At 43.0% G+C, this 22,290-nt stretch overlaps 1 protein-coding gene across 1 annotated transcript; it reads right to left on the bottom strand.

The window, feature by feature from the left end:
* Nucleotides 1-8,522: 8,522 nt before the first annotated feature.
* LOC131809975 (pepsin B-like) lies at nt 8,523-16,007 on the bottom strand. The gene is made up of 9 exons (XM_059137483.1): nt 15,849-16,007; nt 15,238-15,394; nt 13,960-14,077; nt 13,344-13,462; nt 12,472-12,671; nt 11,072-11,194; nt 10,010-10,157; nt 9,059-9,157; nt 8,523-8,831 (listed from the first exon to the last, which is right to left on the bottom strand). Exons 1-9 carry the CDS (start codon nt 15,902-15,904, stop codon nt 8,679-8,681), a joined length of 1,173 nt encoding a protein of 390 aa, XP_058993466.1. The 5' UTR covers nt 15,905-16,007; the 3' UTR covers nt 8,523-8,678.
* Nucleotides 16,008-22,290: the final 6,283 nt, after the last annotated feature.

Below are 22,290 nucleotides of genomic sequence, written 5' to 3' on the forward strand. Positions count from 1 at the left end.
TGTCTGTACTGTCATTTGCAAATATCTTCTCCCATTCCGTGGGTTGCCTCTTTGTTTTGTTGACTTTTGCTGTGCAGAAGCTTTTGATTTTGATGAAGTCCCAAAAGTTTATTTTCGCTTTTGTTTTTTGTTTTTTGTTTTTTTGCCTTTGGAGACATATCTTGAAAGAAGTTGCTGTGGCTGATTTATTTCTGAGGGATTATGAGAGCCACAAAGAATAAATTTATATATTTTATTTCCTCTGATCCTCAAAGCCCAGCAGATTGCCTGGGATGTAATAGAAAGGCATAGTCCTTGTTGACACTCAAATGCCATCACCTTTCCCCTTCCTTCTTTCTCCAAGCCCAAGAAATATCAGAGGAACCATCAGCAGTCCAAAATCCCTGCCCTTAAAACTACCTTCATCTCTAGCATCTACTCTCTCTAGTCTAATACCATAAAAATCCTCTTGTAGAGCCCAGAGAACAACAAAACTGGACTGGTATTTAGTGCTTGCAGATGAACCATCCTTTAGTTATTTTAGGATTTTCTTACAATCACTCATCAGTCACATTCCATGACCTCTCCTCAACTTCCAAATCCCTTCAAGAATGGCATGACAATTCATCGACAAGGAAAGAAATATGGTATCTCCTCCACTCCCAAAATGTTCATTAATTCTTCTCTCCCTCTTTCTCTTTTCCTATTTTTAGGATCTGGTTTTCCTGTTATTTAATTGTTCAAAGTTCCACCAAACACTCTACAGTCTCACACTTCTATGTCTTTGCTCATACAGGTCCCTTCTCTTACAATGTCCCTCCAGAAAATGGCAGAATTTACCATTACTTTGTCACCATTGTGCATGCTCTATCATTGTAGTATTCAGTTGGGTGTGGAAATGTTTGTCTCTCCACTAGACATGAAGCTTCCTGGGACTCTCTTATTTTATCTTTTTTTTTTTTTCTTACAGTGTCTTGAGAGGTATTTTATGCTACTTAATAAATATTTATTATCCTTGAAGTATATCAATGATATCTAATATCCTTCACAAATATCCCCCATCCTTCTTTGCTTTAGTTAAAATAGGAGGAGACATGATATTGTTAAGAGCTCCATTTCTATAGTTCCTTCACCCTTGTACATCTCAGATCCATATCTTCAGTGTCTGCCATTGTACTCAGCACATAATGCATTTACTGAAATAAACTGAAGCATTGCAAATAGACACTGAGCATACACTATGTGCAGGTCACAGATTCCTTCCATAGAGTAACCCTTCATCTTGGTACTCTACCTCTAGCTCTCTGCCTTTCTTCAACCTATGATCCAAGGGATAAAAAATATAATAAAATAATAAAAACTTTAAAATGACTCCATTCAGCCCATATTTTAAGATAAATAAATTTCTCATTTCCCAATTCTAGCTCTTTCCCTGTCTTGGAAAATCTCCTGCGATACACCTCTGGGATCTTTCATGCCACCTTCAATCACCTTTTTCTTCACCTTCAAACTGGCTTCAGCCTTATCTTTCCAAGATCAGCCCCTACACAAACTCCCCATAGAAAGAAGAGGTTTTTATTTCTGGGTGGGGAAGTTCCACATGTTAATCACCAGAAGCATAACCTGGTTTTCATTCATAATGAGGAAGCATGAGAAATGACAGAGTGAAGTCCATTTTAGCCAGGCATGAGGAAACTGCCACCAGAGCCAGGTACTCATCTCTTGGGATCCTTTTCCTGCCTCTCCAAGGATCAATTTTATGTCAATCAGTCGGGTTAGAGAACCTGGTTAACAAGCCACCCCTCATCCTTTCTGGAGCAGAGGGACAGAGGCCAAACTGAATGGAAGAGAGCCTTCCTCTTATAAAACAGCATGTGTGTGGGATCTTGTAAAGAACTTTGCGCTCTGACTGGAGGGAACAGTGAACATTTACCCAAAGACACCCATGAGACTCTGGAGACTGTCTCCTCCCCCTTCAGCCCCCCAAATTGTCAATTGCACCACTTATTTGAAAACAGAAAACGGTATCTTCCAAATATGGTTGACTTCTCCCATTCTGATCTCAGGAGAAAGGTAATCCTTCTAGAAAGTTTTCTAACTGAGCTGAATTTCAGTCCATTTCCAAATTACTTTCCTATTAGGTCCCTCTGGTAATTCTGGACTTTCTCTTGCTCACTGCGCTTGGCTAAGGAGCTTCAGAAGGACACAGGCCAGAGCATGACAGGGACTTCCAGTGTAAAAGTAAGAGTAGAGAAAGAGAAAGAGAGGATTAGAACAACAACAACAAAAAAAACAATTTTCCTAGTAGATAAATTTATTGCTGAAGAGAAGGAGCTCGTTTTTTTGTTTATTTTATTTTATTTTATTTCCTCTCCTCCAAGACTCACCCTTTCAATACTGTGTACTTTAGCCCTGAGTGGGGAAATGGTCCCCAATACTACCTTTGGATTTCAAGTTCACCCAGAGTGTCTGTCCTGTGACTCTCCCAGATATTCCAGAACAAAGTATTGACTACTGTTTGAGGTCCTGGAACCAGGGTACAAGAATCACCACTTCACTATAGGGCATGATCTTGTGGTTGACTAAGCAGTTAGGGCATAGATAAGGTCTGTACACAAGCACAGTTTCATGTTCTCCAGCATGTATTTGGCAGCATCTGGATGGACCTGGGGCCAACTGATAAAGTAATACACAAGCTTTGTGGCTACACCTGGCTGTGAAGACTAGGACTAGGAGTTGAAAGTCTTGAAACCTGGTATCTCTATGCCCTGGTCTCTTTCATGGACTCCCAGAGGAGGAGCCCCAGAAACACTGTGAAGATGCTATTTCTCCCTCTGGATTTAGGGCTGGGGATGTGAGGAAGGCATAAGGTGAGCCAGCTTGGTGAAGCCAGGCTGCAAGCCAAGTCCCCTTCGCAAGGACCTGGGAATGGAATGAGAACAAATAGAGGATAAATATGGCCACAAGAGTCCCTGAAGATTTTTAATTTCTCAGAAGTAATGATGGATCCTCTTGAAATTAGCCCATTCTACTGCTACCTTAATCCTACAGCCTGACAAGGGTCATTCTGATCCTCAGTAGCCCTCATTCCCATTTCCTATTCAAAGGAATAAGGATGTGGGGACTGGGGAGAGTGAGACAGAAGAAGCTCTCCTTTTCTCTCTCTCTCTCTCTCATTTTCTTTCTTCCTTCTTTAATTTTTAGTAATAATTTTGAATGTCTTATATGATAAGGGAAGTCCAAGTGCTCAGATTTTCAAATATCAAAGTCAGCTGATGGTGGAAACACCTTTATCAGAAAGACACTCATAGCGCATTTCAACTGCAGCTGCATAAAAAGATCTGTAAAAACACTAGGAATGACCCCCATGACCTAGCTGGGGGCATCCCAGGGAAGCTACAGGCCAGTGGCTCTGCTGAGTAACTCTCAAGAACAATCAGCACACAGTGATCCCTGCAAAAGATTTTCCTCTCCACAGGTTGCACCTAAACCACACCTGGTGAGGAGGAGATCCTGGCCTGTGTTCTCCCCCACCAAGTAAGTGGTGAACTGGAAAGAGCATGGGCTTCAAGCAGACACTGTTACACCTGAAGCCTGGCTCTTCCACTTCTAGCTTCAGGGTGCTGGGTACCTTATCACACGTCTTCTACCTCTGTTCACTTACTGACAAAAATGGAGGGAGTAAAACCTATTTCAAAATTGTGTTGCAAGGATGGGGTGAGGTAACAGAAGGGACATGCCCTCAGAACTGAATAAATATCTCTTCATTAAGCTATTGGGCCATCCACCTGGACTAGGGAGCAAGGCTCCAAATAAATGCATACTTACCTCTTGTCAATTACCTTGAGCTGAGCTCCAGCCCATCTACTCTTGTCTTAATTCAACTGCACGTTCAGTAAGGGCAACAGCCATCACTTGCTGAGGCCCAGAATGCTTCAGAGCCTGTAGGCCAGCCGCTCACACCTGGAGTTCAGCATCCTCAGCCCACTTGGGAACCACAGCCTTCCAAGCCTGTTCTAGATGGTGTGGTGGCAGGGGGTGGATCTGAGCACAGAGAGCAACATCTATTCTCTCTCTAGAGCAGCTGGCACTCAGAAAGACATGGGTGATGAGGAAGGGGAGAGAAAAGGAAAGACGGAGTTGTGGCAATGTTACTATTAGTTAAAATATGGCGGACAGAAGCAGTGGGACTTAGAGTGGAAACTACAGAAGCAATGTCCTGCTGTAGACATATTCCGGAAATGCCTGAATTGCTGGAACACACCCTCTTGGCCCTGGAAATGCTCTATGTGGTTCCTTTAGCACTTTCTAGCAATCCTCAGGGAGCCTCAGTTTTATATTCTGGACCTTGAGCACATGGAAAAGGGAGAGAAAGCAACAGTGTGAAAAACCAGAGGTCTAAAGGCCTGTGGGGGGGGGGGGGGTGTCGGGGGACAAGCCAGAACAAGAGAGAAATGGCATGGAAAAATCCAAACTGAGCCTTGGCCCATTAAAGCTGGGGGCTGGATCTCTGCTCCCTGCTCCTTGCTGGAGAGACAGAACAGCTAGGGTCTGTGTGACTTAGCAGCTCAAAGCAGCACCATCCCATCTCGGCTGCCGTCCAGCACAAAGCCTGGGGCCCCAGGCTCTCTACATAAAGTCTGAGCCTAGAGGGGCCTCAGTGTCTCTGTGAAAGGGGAAGAGCTGCAGAAGGCAGAGTACCAGAAATCCAGCCTAAAGCCTGCTTCCAGGTCTACCTTTGTCCACTCCTGAGCGCCACCCCCCACTAACCTCCCAGCCTATTTTCTTGGCGGAGCCCCCACTTGCTATGGCCAACTTCAGAGAACTCATGACACATCAAATCTTCTCAACAAGATAGTATTCTTCTGCACATGGCTTTGATGGCGAATGACACATGGAAGCAGGCCTCAATCAAAACTCCTACCATCATGGCCAAAAAGCAGATTTTGAGATTTCTGGTGACATTTGCATAGTAAGAGCTGGGTCAAAGTGGAACTAAGAAAAGGGGAAGCCAAGACCTCACCACTACTGGTTGGCTCTAAATTCTGGATTTAGGGCTGAGATACAAAGGGGTCTTTCATTCTGTTTAGGTCTTTCAGCCATGACTATGAGCCCAGGAGAATGGACAGAGTTCTAGAGCAGAAGCTCTACCAGGAACAAAGGATATGCCTCTATCTGAAGTTGAGTCTTCACAGAAGCTACCCCAGCTGAAGGCTAGGGAACAGCAGAGGAGCCTGCCAGCAGATCACTCTTCCTCAAATATCTGATCATCGGTCTCTCCTCTGCAAAAACCAATATGGGTCCCCTTGACAGAAGAATCAAGTCCGGATATTTCGCAAGGTCCTACCCATCTGACCTTTGGCTGCCTCCTCTCCTGCTATCCCCTCCAGGTACCTTGTGTCCACCTGCTGGCATTTCCTGCTGCTCTACAATTGCACAAACTCTCTCCAGCCTCTCTGCTTGTCCTTAGACCAGTTTCTGCGTGAGATCCCTTTTCTAACTCTCTCTACTTAGTGAGTTCCTACACATGCTTCAGGGTGAAATCTAACAGGGTTTCCTTTGTGATACCTTCCTCTTGCCTGCTGCTCTCAGGCACCTTTCCCTGTAACAGTCACTATGTCACTTGTATTACTGTGAATTTGGTTATAGCAAGCATTGCTAAGGACTTGTTATCACAAGACATGTCAGATCTGGGGACGTAAAGAGAAAAATGAACAACCTCTTTTTTTTTATTTAAACTTTATTTTATTCTTTTTCAGTGTTCCAAGATTAATTTTTTTATGCATCACACCCAGTGCTCCTTGCAATACGTTCCCTCCTTAATACCCACCACCAGGCTCACCCAACCTGTCACCCCTCTCCCCTCCAAAACTTCAATTTGTTTCTCAGAGTCTACAGTCTCTCATGGTTCGTCTCCCCCTCCAATTTCCCCCAACTCCTTTCTCCTCTCCTTCTCCCAATGTCCTCCATATTATTTCTTATGCTCCACAAGTAAATGAGACCATATGATAATTGACTCTCTCTGTTTGACTTATTTCACTCAGCATAATCTCCTCCAGTCCCGTCCATGTTGATACAAAAATTGGATATTCATCCTGTCTGATGGAGGCTTAATATTCCATTGTATATATTGGCTTTTTCCACAGTTTGGTGACTGGGGCCATTGCTGCTATGAACATTGGAGTACAGATGGCCCTTCTTTTCACTACATCTGTATCTTTGGGGTAAATACCCAATAGTGCAATTGCAGGGTCCTAGGGTAGCTCTATTTTTAACAATCTCTTTCCTCTTGATCATAACTGAGTTGGAGAGACAGATGTGCCATGGATACAATACTGTGGGATGTGTAGTGAACTGTCAGAGGTACAAAATGCTGTAGGGGGAGGGAAGGAGGAGTAATGACTTCTCATATGGGGTGGGAGGGTAGGCAGAGGACACGCAGAAAGATTCAGGGATTAGGGAAGATTTTACTAATTAACGATATTTCATTAGTGATGGTGGCACAAGTAGTAAATGGAAAGAAATCTCAGAATGTGCTTTACAAGTAGAACCCAAATATAGACTGGGTTCCATGTGACCACTTCCTGCATGAATTCATGTTTAAAAACCATGTTACAGCTGTCCAAAACAAAGAGAAATTCCAATCTTTATATCTCTTACAGAACATTAAAAAGTCTCTGATTTGTAAGCATAGGCAATATTTCTCAAAATCTTTATCTTACATTCCCCTCCAAGATGTTGCTGTGGAACATTTCCCCCAAGAAACTCCAAATTCCAAATCTCTATTTTCACCTCTCCCATCCATAGTTCTTCCCCTTCTCTCTTCCCTGTTACCTTCCAACTTTTTAAAATCTCATTTGCTCTTTGTTCCTTTTACATTTTTTGACCCACTAGCATCATCTTCATTTATTGCTCTCTCTCTCTCTGTCTGTTTTTTTTGTCCACAGACCTTCAGTTTCTACCACATAATATACAAGAATCAGACAGGCAAGATCTTTATTAGTGGGGTAGGTACAGAGTAACATATTGCAAATTATTAATAATTTTAATAAATATTAAATAATTATTAATAAATAATATTAATAAATCTTGTCCCCATCCTACAGTGATAGACAAGGCAGAACAGACCATAAGCTGTGGACAGCTTCTGTTGGGTGTTATTTTCTAGAATCCAGGAGCAGACGGAATTGCTAGCTCTGGCTTTACCAATACCATATGTTGTTCCCATGGCTGCATTTAGTCCCTGCTGATGAGTTTCAGGTCACTCATGATAACCCGAATTTGGTGTATCTCGGTGCTGAGAACTTTCTAGCAATTATATCTCTATCTCAAGATCTTTGCTCTGTATAATTGAGGCCAACCACCACCAGAGCATGAATAGAGGTGATACCGAGGCAGGAAGGGTGGCTGAAGGGGAAGGGATGCGGATGCAGGTGAATTGGGGCTCAGCTGAGCTCCCTTCCCTTTGACAGAAAAGGCTGTGCTTCCCATGAGAGAAACACAACAGAAAGAGAAAGGAATGGCCAGAGTTCAGACATTATCCAACTCCATAAGATCAATTCCATTGTGTGTTGGTGGAGGGGAATGATGCAATGATGTAGGAAAATGTACACCTCTATTCACCACTATCACTCCCACACATCTAGATGGAGAATTCTTTGCATCTTTCTTCCCAGGTACATCCTTCTAATTACATTTCTTGCAAGAATTTTGGGTCCCAGAGCAGTACCCGTTTTTACCTCCTTAAAGGTGGCATTACTGCACTGCCGATGATTGTTCATAACCTACTGTGGATTGCAAGTTCAGGCCCTGGGCTTGCTTCAGACAGGAACATGCTCACAAGCAGTGGGCTGATAGAAAATTCCTAGTGAGCCAGCGCCATGTCTTATTTGTCATTACGTGCCTCTTTGCCATTCACAGAGCAGACTTTATCATATAGAAACACGATAAAAAAAAAATACATTGATCTGGATCTGGTTTTAACAGTAACTGTGTGATTGCCCATCCACACCTCACTTTCTTCCACTATAAAATGAGATTGGGTTTCAAAGCTCAAAACCTTTCAGGCCCAGGCAGATAAAGTCATACGTGAGCAGGCTGAGAGCACCCATAGTGAGTAGGGAGGAATGGGTCTGTGAAAACATAAGATAATCCCAACATGCATTAAAATTGTTTTGCTAACCTACAAAACTAGAAACAAAACAATGTCCAAAAAACCCACTGTGTTGTCTGATCAGACCTGGCCTCTGAGCACCCGTTTGGAATATTCTCAGAGGTTTCTTTTTCTTCTCTAACTTTTAATAATGGAGAGAAGAATGTGTTAGAAGAGAACGTGCTGGGAGGACTGGTCACCTCCGCCAGAATACCTCATGTAGGTGCTACTGTGTCCTTAAAGTCTATGCTGTGGGTCTTCACTCAGAGACCGCAGCTCTGTGTTTTTGCCCATTGGTCAATTCACAGATCCCCCAAAGAATTGTTGCTAATGAACTTAGAATAAACTACTCAAGCAGAACACAAGGAAGACATTTAGAAGAAACAGCAAAGACTATTTGGAGATTCTTGATTTATTAGTTGCAGGAAGTAAGATTCTAGTACACAGAGGGATCAGACTAGTCTAAAATGCTGCTGTCAGCCCAGAGAACCAACAGGGCAATCCCAGAGTCTTGCTGGGAAGGAGGAGACAGCTGCCTTTTGCTGTTCTACTTAGAGAGGGCAAAACCCATCCTGTTGTTCCCCATGTCGTAGATAGTGTAATATTCCTTGAGGAAGACATCTCCCAGAGTCCACAGGGGCTGCCCAGTGGGGGAGGGCAGATAAGTGGCCTCAATCCCAAGGGTGCAGTAGCCATTGTTCTGCAGAGACAAAGGACATGAGGATATAATCAGGTGCATGAGGAGCCTTTTCCCACAGGTACGTCCCACCCTGTATTCCACAACACCTGTGGGGTCCCTGGCTTCTTGTTCACCCTCAGCCCTGCCACTGGTGACTCCCCATAGGTGCTCAGATGTGAGCTGGGACATGGAACAGCTGTTTGGACCCATCCAATCCCATTTCCCTGGATCCTGGGGTGCATACGTACGTTGAGGACATAGGCAGAGGGAGGCAGAGGTAATGGAGACCCGCTGATGACGAAGGTAATGGTGGGGAATTTCTGTATGGAGTTGCAGTCGACCACAAACTGAGAGAGAGGGGAAGCAGAGCTGTAGAGTGCCAGGGGGCTGGGGGCCTAGACAAAGGGCCCGAGTCTCCCATTCCCTGTGAGACTCTTTTCCTGACCTTCCAGCAGAGGTCTACTGAGAGCGTGGAAGGCAAAGCCTGATTCCCAGGTACAACACTACCCAGAAGCTTTTGCTTTCCTGGGCCTCCTTGGACACATATCAGCTCTGAGATTTTGGTTGTATTGATATGGCTATAAGGAGTCAGGCTCATTTCAGAACACAGATTTCTATTGCCAGGAAGTCCCACTTACAGAGAAGAAGCCTGGGCACATTCAGTGTGAAACACGCTCTCACACAATTCATATCCACACTAGTGTGCACCTATCCATGTGCTCAAATCACACACACACATACACACACCCCGAGGACCAAGATTTTGTCTGATTAGCTAGACTCTTGCATGCAGGAGGAGCAAACTACAGAAGCACATTTAAGGGAACAGGTTTGGGCACAGGAGGCTGCTCAGAGTAAAAGCCAATGGAGTATTCCTAGGGAAGAAGGAAACCCAAGAGGACTGGAGAAGTACAATATGCCTGACTCTGTTGTGTACAGTCAAATGACAGTGGCCACACCAAGGTGAGATGTGTTCCTAGGGCTTGCAATGGAACAGCCACCCCTCCTGACAACCATTCAGCCCATACTCATAGTTGGGGTTGGTATTTCCCCCCTCCCTTACCCCTCCTTGACTGAAAGGTCATGCTGTGTCCCCACCTGATCTGACCCACCAGGGCTCAGTTCCCCCCACAAAACACCTCCTCTTGTGCTGAGGCTGTGTGGATGTACAGAGAAACCCTTGGCTTCTGGTTACTCACATCACCATTCTGAGCCTCCTGAGCTCCAGTTTCCTTCAGGAAGGAGCCTATGAACTGCTGGGGAACAGCTAGCACATAGGTCCCTGTGTCCACAATGGCCTGGCAGCCCTGGGAGCACAAGCCAGTGGCTTGGTTACCGACGAGAAACCTGAGGAAAACACCAGTAGAAGAGAATCAAGTTCCTCTGCCACAATCATGTGCAATGTCAACTGATAAGTGGTCATATGGTCTTGAATAAAGGCCAAAGAAGTATATCTTTAATTGGTGGTGATGGAGATTTCCTGAAGGCTTGGAGTGTAAAAGTAACTGGTTCATGGCCCTGAGCTCTGGGAGAAGATATGCTTAGACTAGAATTTAGAAATTTGTGAAATGTGTGGGGCGCCTGGGTGGCTCAGTAGGTTAAGCCGCTGCCTTCGGCTCAGGTCATGATCTCAGGGTCCTGGGATCGAGTCCCGCATTGGGCTCTCTGCTCGGCAGGGAGCCTGCTTCCCTCTCTCTCTCTCTGCCTGCCTCTCTGTCTACTTGTGATTTCTCTCTGTCAAATAAATAAATAAAATCTTTAAAAAAAAAAAAAAGAAATTTGTGAAATGTGTGACTTTGGTATAGTTACTGAATCTCTGAGCCTTGATTTCTTTATCTGCACAATGAAATACACTACTGAGCACTTTACAGTGTTTAGTGAAATATACATACAATAATACATATAAAATATTTAGCACAGTATCTGGCACATAGAAAACATCAGTGATAGCTGTTACTTTTACTGATGAAGGATTTGTTAAAGATTGAGCTACTTGGGACAATGAAGCTTCCAGGAACAAAGACATGGATTCACAGAAGCCAACGAATAACCAACCTGCTGACATGATAAGGCTCAGTGATAAGTCAGAAAACTCATTCAAGAGCTAGATGCCAGAGTCTACTGAGCTTCAGAAACAATCAGCCTGAGGGTTTGCTGATTCTTTCAGAAGTGTGTACTAATGCAAGAACAGGAAATATTCCCACACTGGAGGAACATCCTAGAGGTATACACAATCCATAGGAATTTTCCCCTGTACTTACTCATCAATGGCAACCTGCCAGTACATTTCCCGAGTGACTGGAGCCCAGACGATCTCACCAGAATAAAATTGGGAGTTTGAACCTCCCAGGATGAGCTCTCCACCATACTCATAGGTTGGTTGGCTATGGAGAAAGGGAGAGAAGCATGAATTCCCACAATACACATCATCAGGCATCTCCTTCCTCCCCTCTCAACATCCCTCTCTTCGGACCCACAGGAACCACAGGTCGAGGGGTCTTGTCTTCTAGTCTGCTCTTTAGACTCCACTAGGTTCAAGGCACAAGGGAGAGGAGACTTCTCAGAGGAAAACTCAAGAGCAGAGAATTGGAAACACAGACCATGTCCATAAAAGAGGAGACAGAATTAAAACCATGCCTCTGAAAAGAGACTACAAAGTCATCCCAGAGAAACCCTCCTAGAGACAAAGTCAAAACAAGAAGAAACACCTCAGGGGGTACCTAGAATGGTCTGACAGAATGAGATCTCCCGTGTTCAGGGAAGGGGATGCTTTTGTCATGCTCAAGTTGGTAACTAGACAGTGTTAGGGGATTTGGGCCTCTTCTGTTCCCTACCCTGGCCCAGTAAGTAAACTTATCCATGAAAGTTCAAAGCCAGTAGAGTAGGAAAGGTACTGGATCTGTGACCAAAATACTTGTGATTGAGTCATGGCTTCATGCCTATCAAACCTTGCTCAGTATTGACCACCTGTTTAAGCCTACATTTCCTCCATGAAAAAATTGGGCTAATGAAAAGATTTTTGAGATGTCATGTGAAGTAATAACTGCAGGTACTCTCTCTCAAAGATGTTATTACAAATATTATTTATTATAATTATCTTTATTATAAATTTGATTTTACTATATTAGTAAGTAATCATGTGGCTTGTTCTAAAGCTCTACAGATACACAAATCTAAACAACAATGTCCACATTTATCTAATTATATCTTAGGGGACTGTAGTTCATTTAAGGAAAGGGTCATCCTATCGCTGTGACCTAAATTAATATTCTTCTAGTGCAGGGGCACCTGGGTGGCTCAGTGGGTTAGGTGTGTATCTTTGGCTCAGGTCATGATCTCAGGTCATGAGGTGCAGCCCTGCATCGGGCTTCCCTGCTCAGTAGGGATCTGCTTCTCCCTCTCCCTCTGTTCTTCCTCCCTGCTCATACCCTCTCTCTGTCTCTCTGTCTCTCTCTCAAATAAATAAACGAATTCTTCAGGAAAAAACCTCCTCTAGTGCATTAAAATAAAATTCCCACAAAAATGTAATTATGAATTTTCAGAAATGCATAAACATCTTGTGTCAAGATGTGTTAAAATCTTGGCCTTGTCTGATATTAACTTGCTGAAAGCTCCTACATTGCCTCATTTTCTGAGACCTACCCAGGGCAAGGGTGCTCACCGAGAGAAGTAGAAGCTGAAGATGGGCTGGGTGAGCTGGCCTTGCTGAAGCATGCTCTCCATGACTGTTGGGCTACTCCCCACTGCCAGGTTGGGGTAGGCCATTCCAAGGATACCATCAAAGTTTGCATAATAGAAAGGGTTGCTGGGTTCAACCTCACTCAGACCAAATAGCTGGTTCTTGATGATGATGTTCTGAACCTGGGACAAGCAGAAAGAAAAAATTAACAACTCGGGTGGACAAAGTCTTCCCAGACTTGGGTGCCCAGGGAATAGAATGTACACTTTTCTAGGGAAGTTGGCCTCTTTCATGCTTAGTTCAACCATGGGTGGGGTCTGGAAGATGAAGGGATTCAACATCACCCAACGATATATGGCTTGGAAAGAAGAGTGTGGGTATTGGGGAAGCAGAGGTCATTGTGTTCTGGAGTTAGAGTTTGCACTTCCATGGACAGTGAAAAGACAGTGGCTGATTTTATTTTGAACAATCCATGTGCACAAATGACATAGGAACTATGAGTGCTTGATGTAAAGAAAAGAAAATAGTGAAAGGAAGGTCTTCAAATACCTACAGTAAAATCATGTGGAGAAGGAAGCAGATGTGATCCATGTGGCTGCAGAGGGCAGCTTAAAACCAGGGAGCAAAGTCAGGGGAGGCACAATGTAAAGAGCTCCCTGCAGTCAGGACTGCTGGGGAAGCAATCCCGGTCTTGGGAGAAATGTTTTGATTAAATGGCCTTTAACATCCTTTCCAAACATCAGTTTCCAGGAATTTGTACCTATTTAGTAATCATGGGTCTCTCTGAGAGCTTTATGCTCTAAAAAAGGGGAGCCAAAGAGCAGACCCACAGAAGAACTGAGAACAGCACTTACATTCACAGTGTCATATCCCAGGAGCACAGTCAGGCTGCCACTTCCATAATACAGTGTATAAATTTGCCCATTGTTTCTGTAGGTAGAGGAACTGCTAGGATCGAACGTGTTGTGATTGGCTATGCAAGGATAGAATGGAATGTTAAGGTCAATACATTTTCCAAAATACTTGGAGGACACTTATCCTTGATGGCCTGAGACCATCAGACAAGGCTGGGACTGGGCTTCAGTCTCAGATCCTTTTGCTAAAGATAATCTGTAGCCACAGAAAAGTCTGTCCCCTTAGGAAACAGATGTCATCCCTTCCTTCCTTTTCCTGAGGGATGGATCAAGTCAAAGTGCCAGGAATTGGGGCCTACAGGAGAAAGCTGAGGAAAGGGAACAATGTAGAAAAGAATGGAAGCCTCGGTCTATTTCTGCTGTCTCTCTCCAGAACTGTAGCACCAGTGAAATGTAGACCAAGGTCAAGATTTCCAGATGGTCTGAATTTAAGGAGGATGAGATCATGGGTATGCACCAAGAACTCTGGACTTGGGTGCTGAGATTATGCCCAGTCCTGACTCTGCCCTGCTCTCTGCTCCTCTCCACAGGTGGGTGATAATGGTGGTATACTCACAGCAGGCCTGGCTCTGGCAGTAGGTAGAGGGTACCCACAGGTTGGAGGAGCCTGTGTCAAAGAGGACCAGGAAATTTTGTGGTGGTGTCCCAATGCTGATCTCTCCAAAGTAATAAGACTGCAAAGAAAAGTTTTTCATTCTCATTAAGCAGACAAATTTTGTCCTAAGAATGTGGAAGAAGCTGACTCACTAGAAACCACATTTTGGCAAAATCATTTTCTTGGGGTATAAGTAGCTTCTCCTCCAATGGGCTCTTTTTCCCATCTAGAGCCATATTTCTCTCAATATTCCCCCATTTTCATCCCCAAATTCAAGGCTTTGACTGGATGAGAATTAGTCTGGCAAGCCAATCTCTTCTTCCAAAACCATTTTCTACCTTGTATCACATGATAACTCCATGGATTTACCATTCTATGCCAGAACATGCAAAGTTGGAGAACTAATCACTTTTTCTCCATTTCCAGTGTCCATCCTCCCTCCCCACATCACACACACACACACACACACACACACACACACACACACACACACATGCTTCTTTCTTGCCCAGTGTTAGATATTTCTCCACCATTCTCCTCACTCTGGTCACACAGGAGCTAAGACACCAGGAAGTCTAGAATGAGAGGTAGCATGGAAAGCAAGAAGAGAACTTCACTGAGACACAGTTTAAGTTTTAAGTGAATTCAGGCCAGTTATGTAACATACCTGCCTCTTCTTCCACCAGCTACAGAAAGTGAAAGTCGAAATAGGAGATACTTAGGGTGGCTTCTAGATCTGACACTCATGTAACATCTCACTAAGCACAGGCCATAGGACACCAGTGTGTTGAGATGCCCTGAGCAGACACTGCAGCCTTGAGAACACTCAAGCACTTGCTTTGAGTACCAGTATATGTTTCCAAATGGGAAGATATATGGCATCTGAAGCCACTGGAGATTTGCCTGGCAGCTTTGCATGTGGTTTCCTTCTTTCCCTTGCAGCCCATCACTAGGACGTCCTTTGGCTCTCTCAATTGACTTCAGTATGGTCACTGTGAATCTCATAACCATATAAATGGAGCTTTAGAGAGTGAGCCAATAATGCAAGGAATGAAGGAAGGAAAGGGAATACTGCAGTGTTAAGGGGTACCAACTCATAACTTACCCAGATACTTTCCATAGAAGGTGAGACTTAGGTTTAGTAAGAAGTCCAAAATCAGAGCTAATGAGAAGTCTAAATAAGTATCCAAGAATGGTTCTTGGCCAAGGGTTATGGACACCACCTCCCCCTTCACTTACATTCAGGTAATTGGTGAAGGGCTCATAAGCAACAGCATCATTATTGTAAAGATACTTGGCACCTGGGTCGACCTTTGGGTGGTTCTTCAGGAATGTGTCTAGTACACCCCGCTCTTTCATCACCTGGCGGATGGACTTGCCTTTCTTCAGAATGATTCTGCAGAGATTAGGACAAACAAAAGGTGTGACCTTCACATTCTCCATTAAAGCAATTCCTTCAATGATCTGGTCTGGAGTTTTCAAATCTCCTTAGTACTCTGAAAATCCACTGCAACATATATTTGGGTTTTTCTACTTACATATTGTTTTCACAGAATAAATTTTTGTTTATCTGAAGTCCCTCCTATAAACTTGGGACACGAATCCTGTTTCCCTCTTTCTTGGCCAACACAAAACCAATCCACCCTTACATACACACACACACACACACACACACACACACACACACACACATACACACCACATTCATCTATCCATCCATCCATCCATCCATCCATCTATCCATCCATACATCCATTTTAAGTCATGGTTCCCTGGGTATTCAGTTAATGGTATCAAGACAAAATATGATTGCCTTTCCAAAAGATCTGCAGCTGAATCCTCATACATACCTTTCCACACCCTCTGAGAGGTGTAGACAAATCAAGACCAAGACCAGGATCTTCATGGTGCTGATTTTGGTGGCCCCCACACACACAACAAGACACAGCGGCACACCCAATGTGTAGGACACACAGAGTGAGACTGGGTCTCTCTTTTATACTCTGATCTCCCTGCACTTTTCACCTGTAGGCACGTGGTCTTCTTAGCCTTGTACCAACCTGTGCCCCTACACATCTATGGATTCTGTTTGTTTTTCCTCCTAGCAAGAATTATGGCCTTTAATATCCACTCTGTAGTCAACTTAAGAAGTGATTAGTGACTTTGCTGATGGAATCCAAAGATTAGGATGTGATAGCAAATGGGAAATGCACTGGAGACAAAGGATCCTGGTGCCCACATCTAGTGGAAAATGGGTGCTGGCACCTTCTGCCAGAAAAATGGAACAATTTGTTCTTTGACTCCAAAGTCCATGTGCTTTTGGAGATTTACAGTAGATTTACATTTCTTCTTCTCCTTTTCCTTCCTGTTCCTCTCATCAGACTCCTCTGTAGTCTTCTAATGTGATTCTCATGGTCCATGACACTCTGATCTTCATTTTCAATTTCTTAGTTCACAATTAGCCAACATATATGGATTGTCTACTCTGCACTTACCTCTGCACTAAGCTCTGGGAGTACAAAGAAAATTCAGAAATGTTCCTCCTATGCAAAGTCAGCATCCTGCCTAATGACTGACACAGAATCTGATTATGAGGTGATGTGATCACTCTAGCATCCAAATGTCTGTTGAATGAATGAGAATAATAAGAACAGTATTCATAAAGCAAGCAGAGGCAGGAAGTGACAGCTCCTTTGGAGGCATGGAAAAGCCTTCAGAGAAGAGGTAACTTGAGTTAGGATCTTCCTGGTTGGTAGATGAGAAAGTAAGGAAAGTGGAAAAGCCACTGGAGGCAGAAGCAAAGCCTGAGCAATAGCACCCAGAAGTGCAGTTGGTGTCATGGAACACTGTGACTAGTGTGGCCACAAGAGCACTTCTCAACATGGCTCTTCACAAGCCAAGACCCATCCAAAGGACCTGCACTGGGTCTGCACAGTCCTCATCATGCCACTTAGCTCTGGAAATTATTTTCTACTCAGGCTTCTGTTGCAAAGGAAAGAACTATAATGCTAAAAATAGGAATACTCTTGATTCTGCAAAACTACATTAAAGCAGCATGTGTTTAGTATACACAATATTTTAACTTCTTATTCTTATTATTTTTTTATTATGTTCTGTTAGTCACGTGTTCCAAGTTTCATTGTTTGCATATAACACCTAGTTGCCCATGAAATACGTGCCCTCCTTAATACCTGTCACAGGGCCAACCCATCTCTACCCCCTTCCCTTAAAACTTTCAGTTTGTTTCTCGGAGTCCAGCCTTTCATGGATTATCTATATCTCCGATTTCCCCCCCCCTTCATTTTTACCTTCCTTATTCTATTCCTATTTTTACCTTCCTTCCACACTATTCCTGATGTTCCACAGGTAAGTGAAACCATATGATAATTGGCTTTCTCTGCTTGACTTACTTCACTCAGCATAATCTCCTCCAGTCCCATCCATGTTAATGCAAAAATTGGTTATTCATCCTTTCTGATGGCTAAGTAGTATTCCTTTGTGTATGTGGACCACATCTGCCTTATCCATTTGTCTATTGAAGGACATCTCTGCTCTTTCCACAGTTTAGCTATTGTGGACATTGCTGCTATGAATATTGGGGTGTTTATGTCCCTTCTTTTCACAACATCTGTATCTTTGTGGTAAATACCCAGTAGTGCAATTGTTGGGTCATAGAGTTGCTCTATTTTTAATTTTTTGAGGAACCTCCACACTGTTTTCCAAAGTGGCTGCACCAACTTACATTCCCACCAACACTGTACGAGGGTTCCCATTTCTCCACATCCTCTCCAACATTTGTTGTTTCTTGCCTTGTCAATTTTTGCCATTCTAACTGGTGTAAGGTGGTATCTCACTGTGGTTTTGATCTGACCTCTTTGATTAGGTTTATTCTAAGGTAGCTTATGGTTTTTGGTGCTATTATAAATGGAATCAATTCTCTAATTTCTCTCTCTACAGTTTCATTGTTAGTGTATAAGAAAGCAACTGATTTCTGTGCATTGATTTTATATCCTGCCACATTACTGAATTGCTGTATGAGGTCTAATAATTTGGGAGTGGAGTCTTTTGGGTTCTCCACATAAAATATCATGTCATCTGCAAAGAGAGAGAGTTTGACTTCTTTGCCAATTTGAATACATTTTATATCTTTTTGTTGTCTGATTACTGTTATTAGGACTTCTAGTACTGTGTTGAACAATAGTACCAAGAGTGGGCATCTTAGTCATGTTCCTGATCTTAAGGGAAAGGCTCTCAGCTTTTCCCCATTGAGAATGATACTTGCTGTGGGTTTTTCATAGATGGATTTTGTGAATAGGGATAGAGGAATGTTCCTTCTACCCATATACTCTGAAGAGTTTTAATCAGTAAAGGATGCTGTATTTTGTCAAATGTTTTTCCTGCATCAATTGAGAGGACCATATGGTTCTTCTCTTTTCTCTTAATAATTTGTTCTATCAGATTAAATTAAAATCAATCAGATTGATTGATTTGCAAATGTTGAACCACCCTCACATTCCAGGGATAAATTCTACCTTGTTGTGTTGGATAATCTTTTTAATGTACTGTTGGATTCTATTAGCTAGTATCTTATTGAGAATCTTGGCATCCATATTCATCAGGGATATTGATCTGAAGTTCTCCTCTTTGATGGGGTCTTTGCCCGGTTTTGGGATCAAGGTAATGCTGGCCTCATAGAAAGAGTCTGGAAGTTTTCCTTCTCCTTCTATTTTTTAAATTTAATTTAATTTATTTATTTGACAGGTAGAGATCACAAGTATGCAGAGAGACAGACAGAGACAGAGAGGAGGAAGCAGGCTCCCTGCTGAGCAGAGAGCCCGATGTGGGGCTCCATCCCAGGACCGTGAGATCACGACCTGAGCCAAAGGCAGAGAGGCTTAACCCACTGAGCCACCCAGGCACCCCTCCTTCTATTTTTTGAAACAGCTTCAGAAGAATAGATATTATTTCTTCTTTGAATGTTTGATAGAATTCCCCAGTGAATCCATCAGGTCCTGGACTCTTGTTTTTTGATCATTGCTTCAATCTCGTTACTAGTTATTGGTCTAGTTAGGTTGTCAATTTCTTCTTGTTTAAGTCTTAGAAGTTTATAGTTTTCAGGAATTCATCCATTTCTTCTAGGTTGCTTAACTTATTGGCATATAGCTGTTGATCATAATTTCTGATGATTGTTTCTATTTCCTTGGTGTTAGTCATGATATCTCCCCCTTTCATTCATAATTTTATTACTTTGGGTCCTTTCTCTTTTCTTTTGGAAAAATCTAGCCAGTGTTTATTGATCTTATTAATTCTTTCAGAGAGCCAGCTTCTAGTTTCATTGATGTTTTCTACTCTATTTCTGGTTTCTAATTCATTGATCTCTGCTCTAATCTTAATTATTTCCCTTCTTGTGCATGGGTTAGGCTTAATTTATTGTTGATTCCCTAGTTCTTCAAGGTGTAAATAGAGTTTGTGTATTCAGAATTGTTCTTTTCTTTTTCTTTTTTTTTTGAGTGAGTGAGTGAGTCTTGGATGGCTATGTATTTCCCCCTTAAAATCACCTTTGCTATATCCCATAGGTTTTTGGACTGATGTGTTTTTGTTCTTATTGATTTTCATGAATTGTTTAAGATCTTCTTTGATTTCCTGGTTGACCCAAACACTCTTGAGCAGGATGGTCTTCAGTTTCCCAGAGTCTGAGTTTCTTCCAAACTTTGTCTTGTGATTGAGTTGCAGTTTTAAAGTACTGTGGTCTGAGAATATGTGGGGAATTATCTCAGGCTTTTGATATTGGTTGAGACCCAATTTTTGACCCAGCATGTGGTCTATTCTGGAGAAAGTTCCATGTGCCCTTGAGAAGAATGAGCCTTCTGTTGTTCTAGGGTAGAATGTTCTGTATATATCTATGAGGTCCATGTGGTCCAGTGTGTCATTCAAAGCTCTTGATTCATTGTTGATTTTCTGATTAGATGATCTGCCTATTGCTGAGAGTGGAGTGTTAACTTCCCCTACAATTAACGTATTATTATCAGTATGTCACTTTATTTTGATAACTGTTGGCTTATGAAGTTGTCTGCTCCCATGTTGAGGGCATAGATACTTGGAATTGTTAGAGCTTCTTGTTGGATATATCCTTTAAGAATGATATGGTGCCCTTCTGTATCTCTGACTACAGCCTTTAGCTTAAAATCTATTTTTTCTGATATGAAAATTGCTACCCCAGTCTTCTTTTGCAGTCCATTGGCATGAAAGATGGTTCTTCATCCCTTCACTTTCAGCCTGGATGTATCTTTCAGTTCAAAATGAGTTTCTTATAGACAGCATATGGATGGGTTCTGTATTTTTATCCAATCTGTAACCCTGTGCTATTTTGTGGGAGTATTTAGGTCATTCACATTGAGAGTGATTATTAAAAGATATGATTTTATAAAAGATATGCTGCCTGTGAGGTCCTTGTTTCTATAGATTGTCTCTGTATATTTCTTTTTCTATATCACTCTGGGTCTTTCTCATTTTATAGAACCCCCCCCTTAATATTTCTTAGTGGTGACATTTTCTTTCAGCTTTTGCTGGTCTTGGAAGCCCTTTATTCTTGGCTGTATGTTCTTCTCATTTAGTACTCTGAATATGTTTTTCCAGCCCTTTCTGGCTTGCCAGGTTTCTGTGGACAGGTCTGATGTTATTCTGATGTTCCTCCCTCTGTACATAAGGAACCTCTTCCCCCACTTGCCCTTAAGATATTTTCCCTGGCTTTAAGATTCACGAGTTTCATTATTACATGCCTGGGGGTCAGTCTGCTCTTCTTGATCTTGGAGGTATTCTCTCTGCCTCTAGAACATAAATACTTGTTTCATCCCCCAGATTAGGGAAGTTCTCAGCTAGGATTTGCTTAAATATATCTCTGGTCCTCTCTCTCTCTCTCTCTCTCTCTCTCTGTACCCCCTCAGGGATTCCAGTAATTCTGACATTGGAACATTTCATGGCATCATTTATGTCTCTAATTCTGTTTTCATGGACTCTAAGCTGTTTGTTCCAGGCCTACTCCTGATCCTTATTTTCTATCAATTTGTCTTCTAGATCACTAATTCATTCTTCTGTCTCTTACTCTAGCTGTCAGAGTATCTAGATTTGATTGGATCTCATTGATTTTAAGTTCTGCCAGATCAGCTCTCACTTCTGCCCTTAAAGAATCTATGTTGCCATTAATGGTTTTCTTCAACCTAACTACTGTCTGCATAACCGTTACCCTGAAGTCTATTTCTGACTTCTTGCTTATATCCATATCCATTAGATATCCATTCCTGTGGAAGAGGTCACAGTCTCTGAAGTTTTCCTGTGTTGGGGGTTCCTCCTCCTAATCATTCTGGTGAGATGTGGTTGAGGGAATGTACAGATTCCAAACTATTGACCACAACCCAAGCAAGATGCACCTGTTTTATAGGGACCTTAGGGTTGTCAACCTCTTGTTCTGACTTCTAGGGAAGGGGCCTGTCATGCTGTTACTCAGGCAACCTTATTTGGTCAGAGTTGCCTTGCCCCCTGCGGGGCAGGGCGGGGGGGGGGGGGATGGACTCAGTGAAAACTGATTTGGGGGGCTTTGGTTCTCTGGTGGCTTTCCCTGGTGGCTCTCTGTGTCTTTTTAGAGAGTCAGAGCAGAAGTGACTGTATCCAGCCTCTGTCTCAGAACAGAGAGATCACAGTCTGTTCTCCAGAAAGTCCTCCAGACCACACTAACTCCACTTTTGTCTGTACTGCTGAAAACCACAGCCTCCTGGGTTGTGCACCCCATAGCAGCACTCTTAGCCCTCACTTCCAGGTCCAGGCACGTCTCTGCCCTTTATGCTTCTAAAACTGCCAGCAACCCCCAGTTCACATGCATGCCCCCATAGCTCTAGGTTTCACTTTGGGGAGCTTCCCTTAAGACCTTTCCCCATGGCTATCAGTCTGCAAGTCTGTGCCTGAGGTGCAGCGTGGGATGCTTTTGAGCTCCTGTGTTATCTCACCTTCCTGATATCTGATATCTTCTGATATCTGTCTGCAGAATCTGCTCCCCACTTCATACCTCAAAACCAGCCACCGGAGGTATTCTGTTGGTATAGAACCTGATATATCTTCTTACATCTCATGCTGATTTCATGGGTGCTCAGAATGGTCTGGTAGCTATCCAGCCCAATTCAGGGGACTGGTTGAAATAGGGTCCCCTATTCTCCACTATCTTGGCTCCCTCCCCTCGACCCACATCTTATAAATTTTTCCACAGTATTTAACTTTTGTTCCATCAAACTATTTATTATT

The sequence above is a fragment of the Mustela lutreola genome, chromosome 10 (genome assembly GCF_030435805.1).
Source record: "Mustela lutreola isolate mMusLut2 chromosome 10, mMusLut2.pri, whole genome shotgun sequence".
NCBI classification, from domain to species: Eukaryota; Metazoa; Chordata; class Mammalia; order Carnivora; family Mustelidae; genus Mustela; species Mustela lutreola.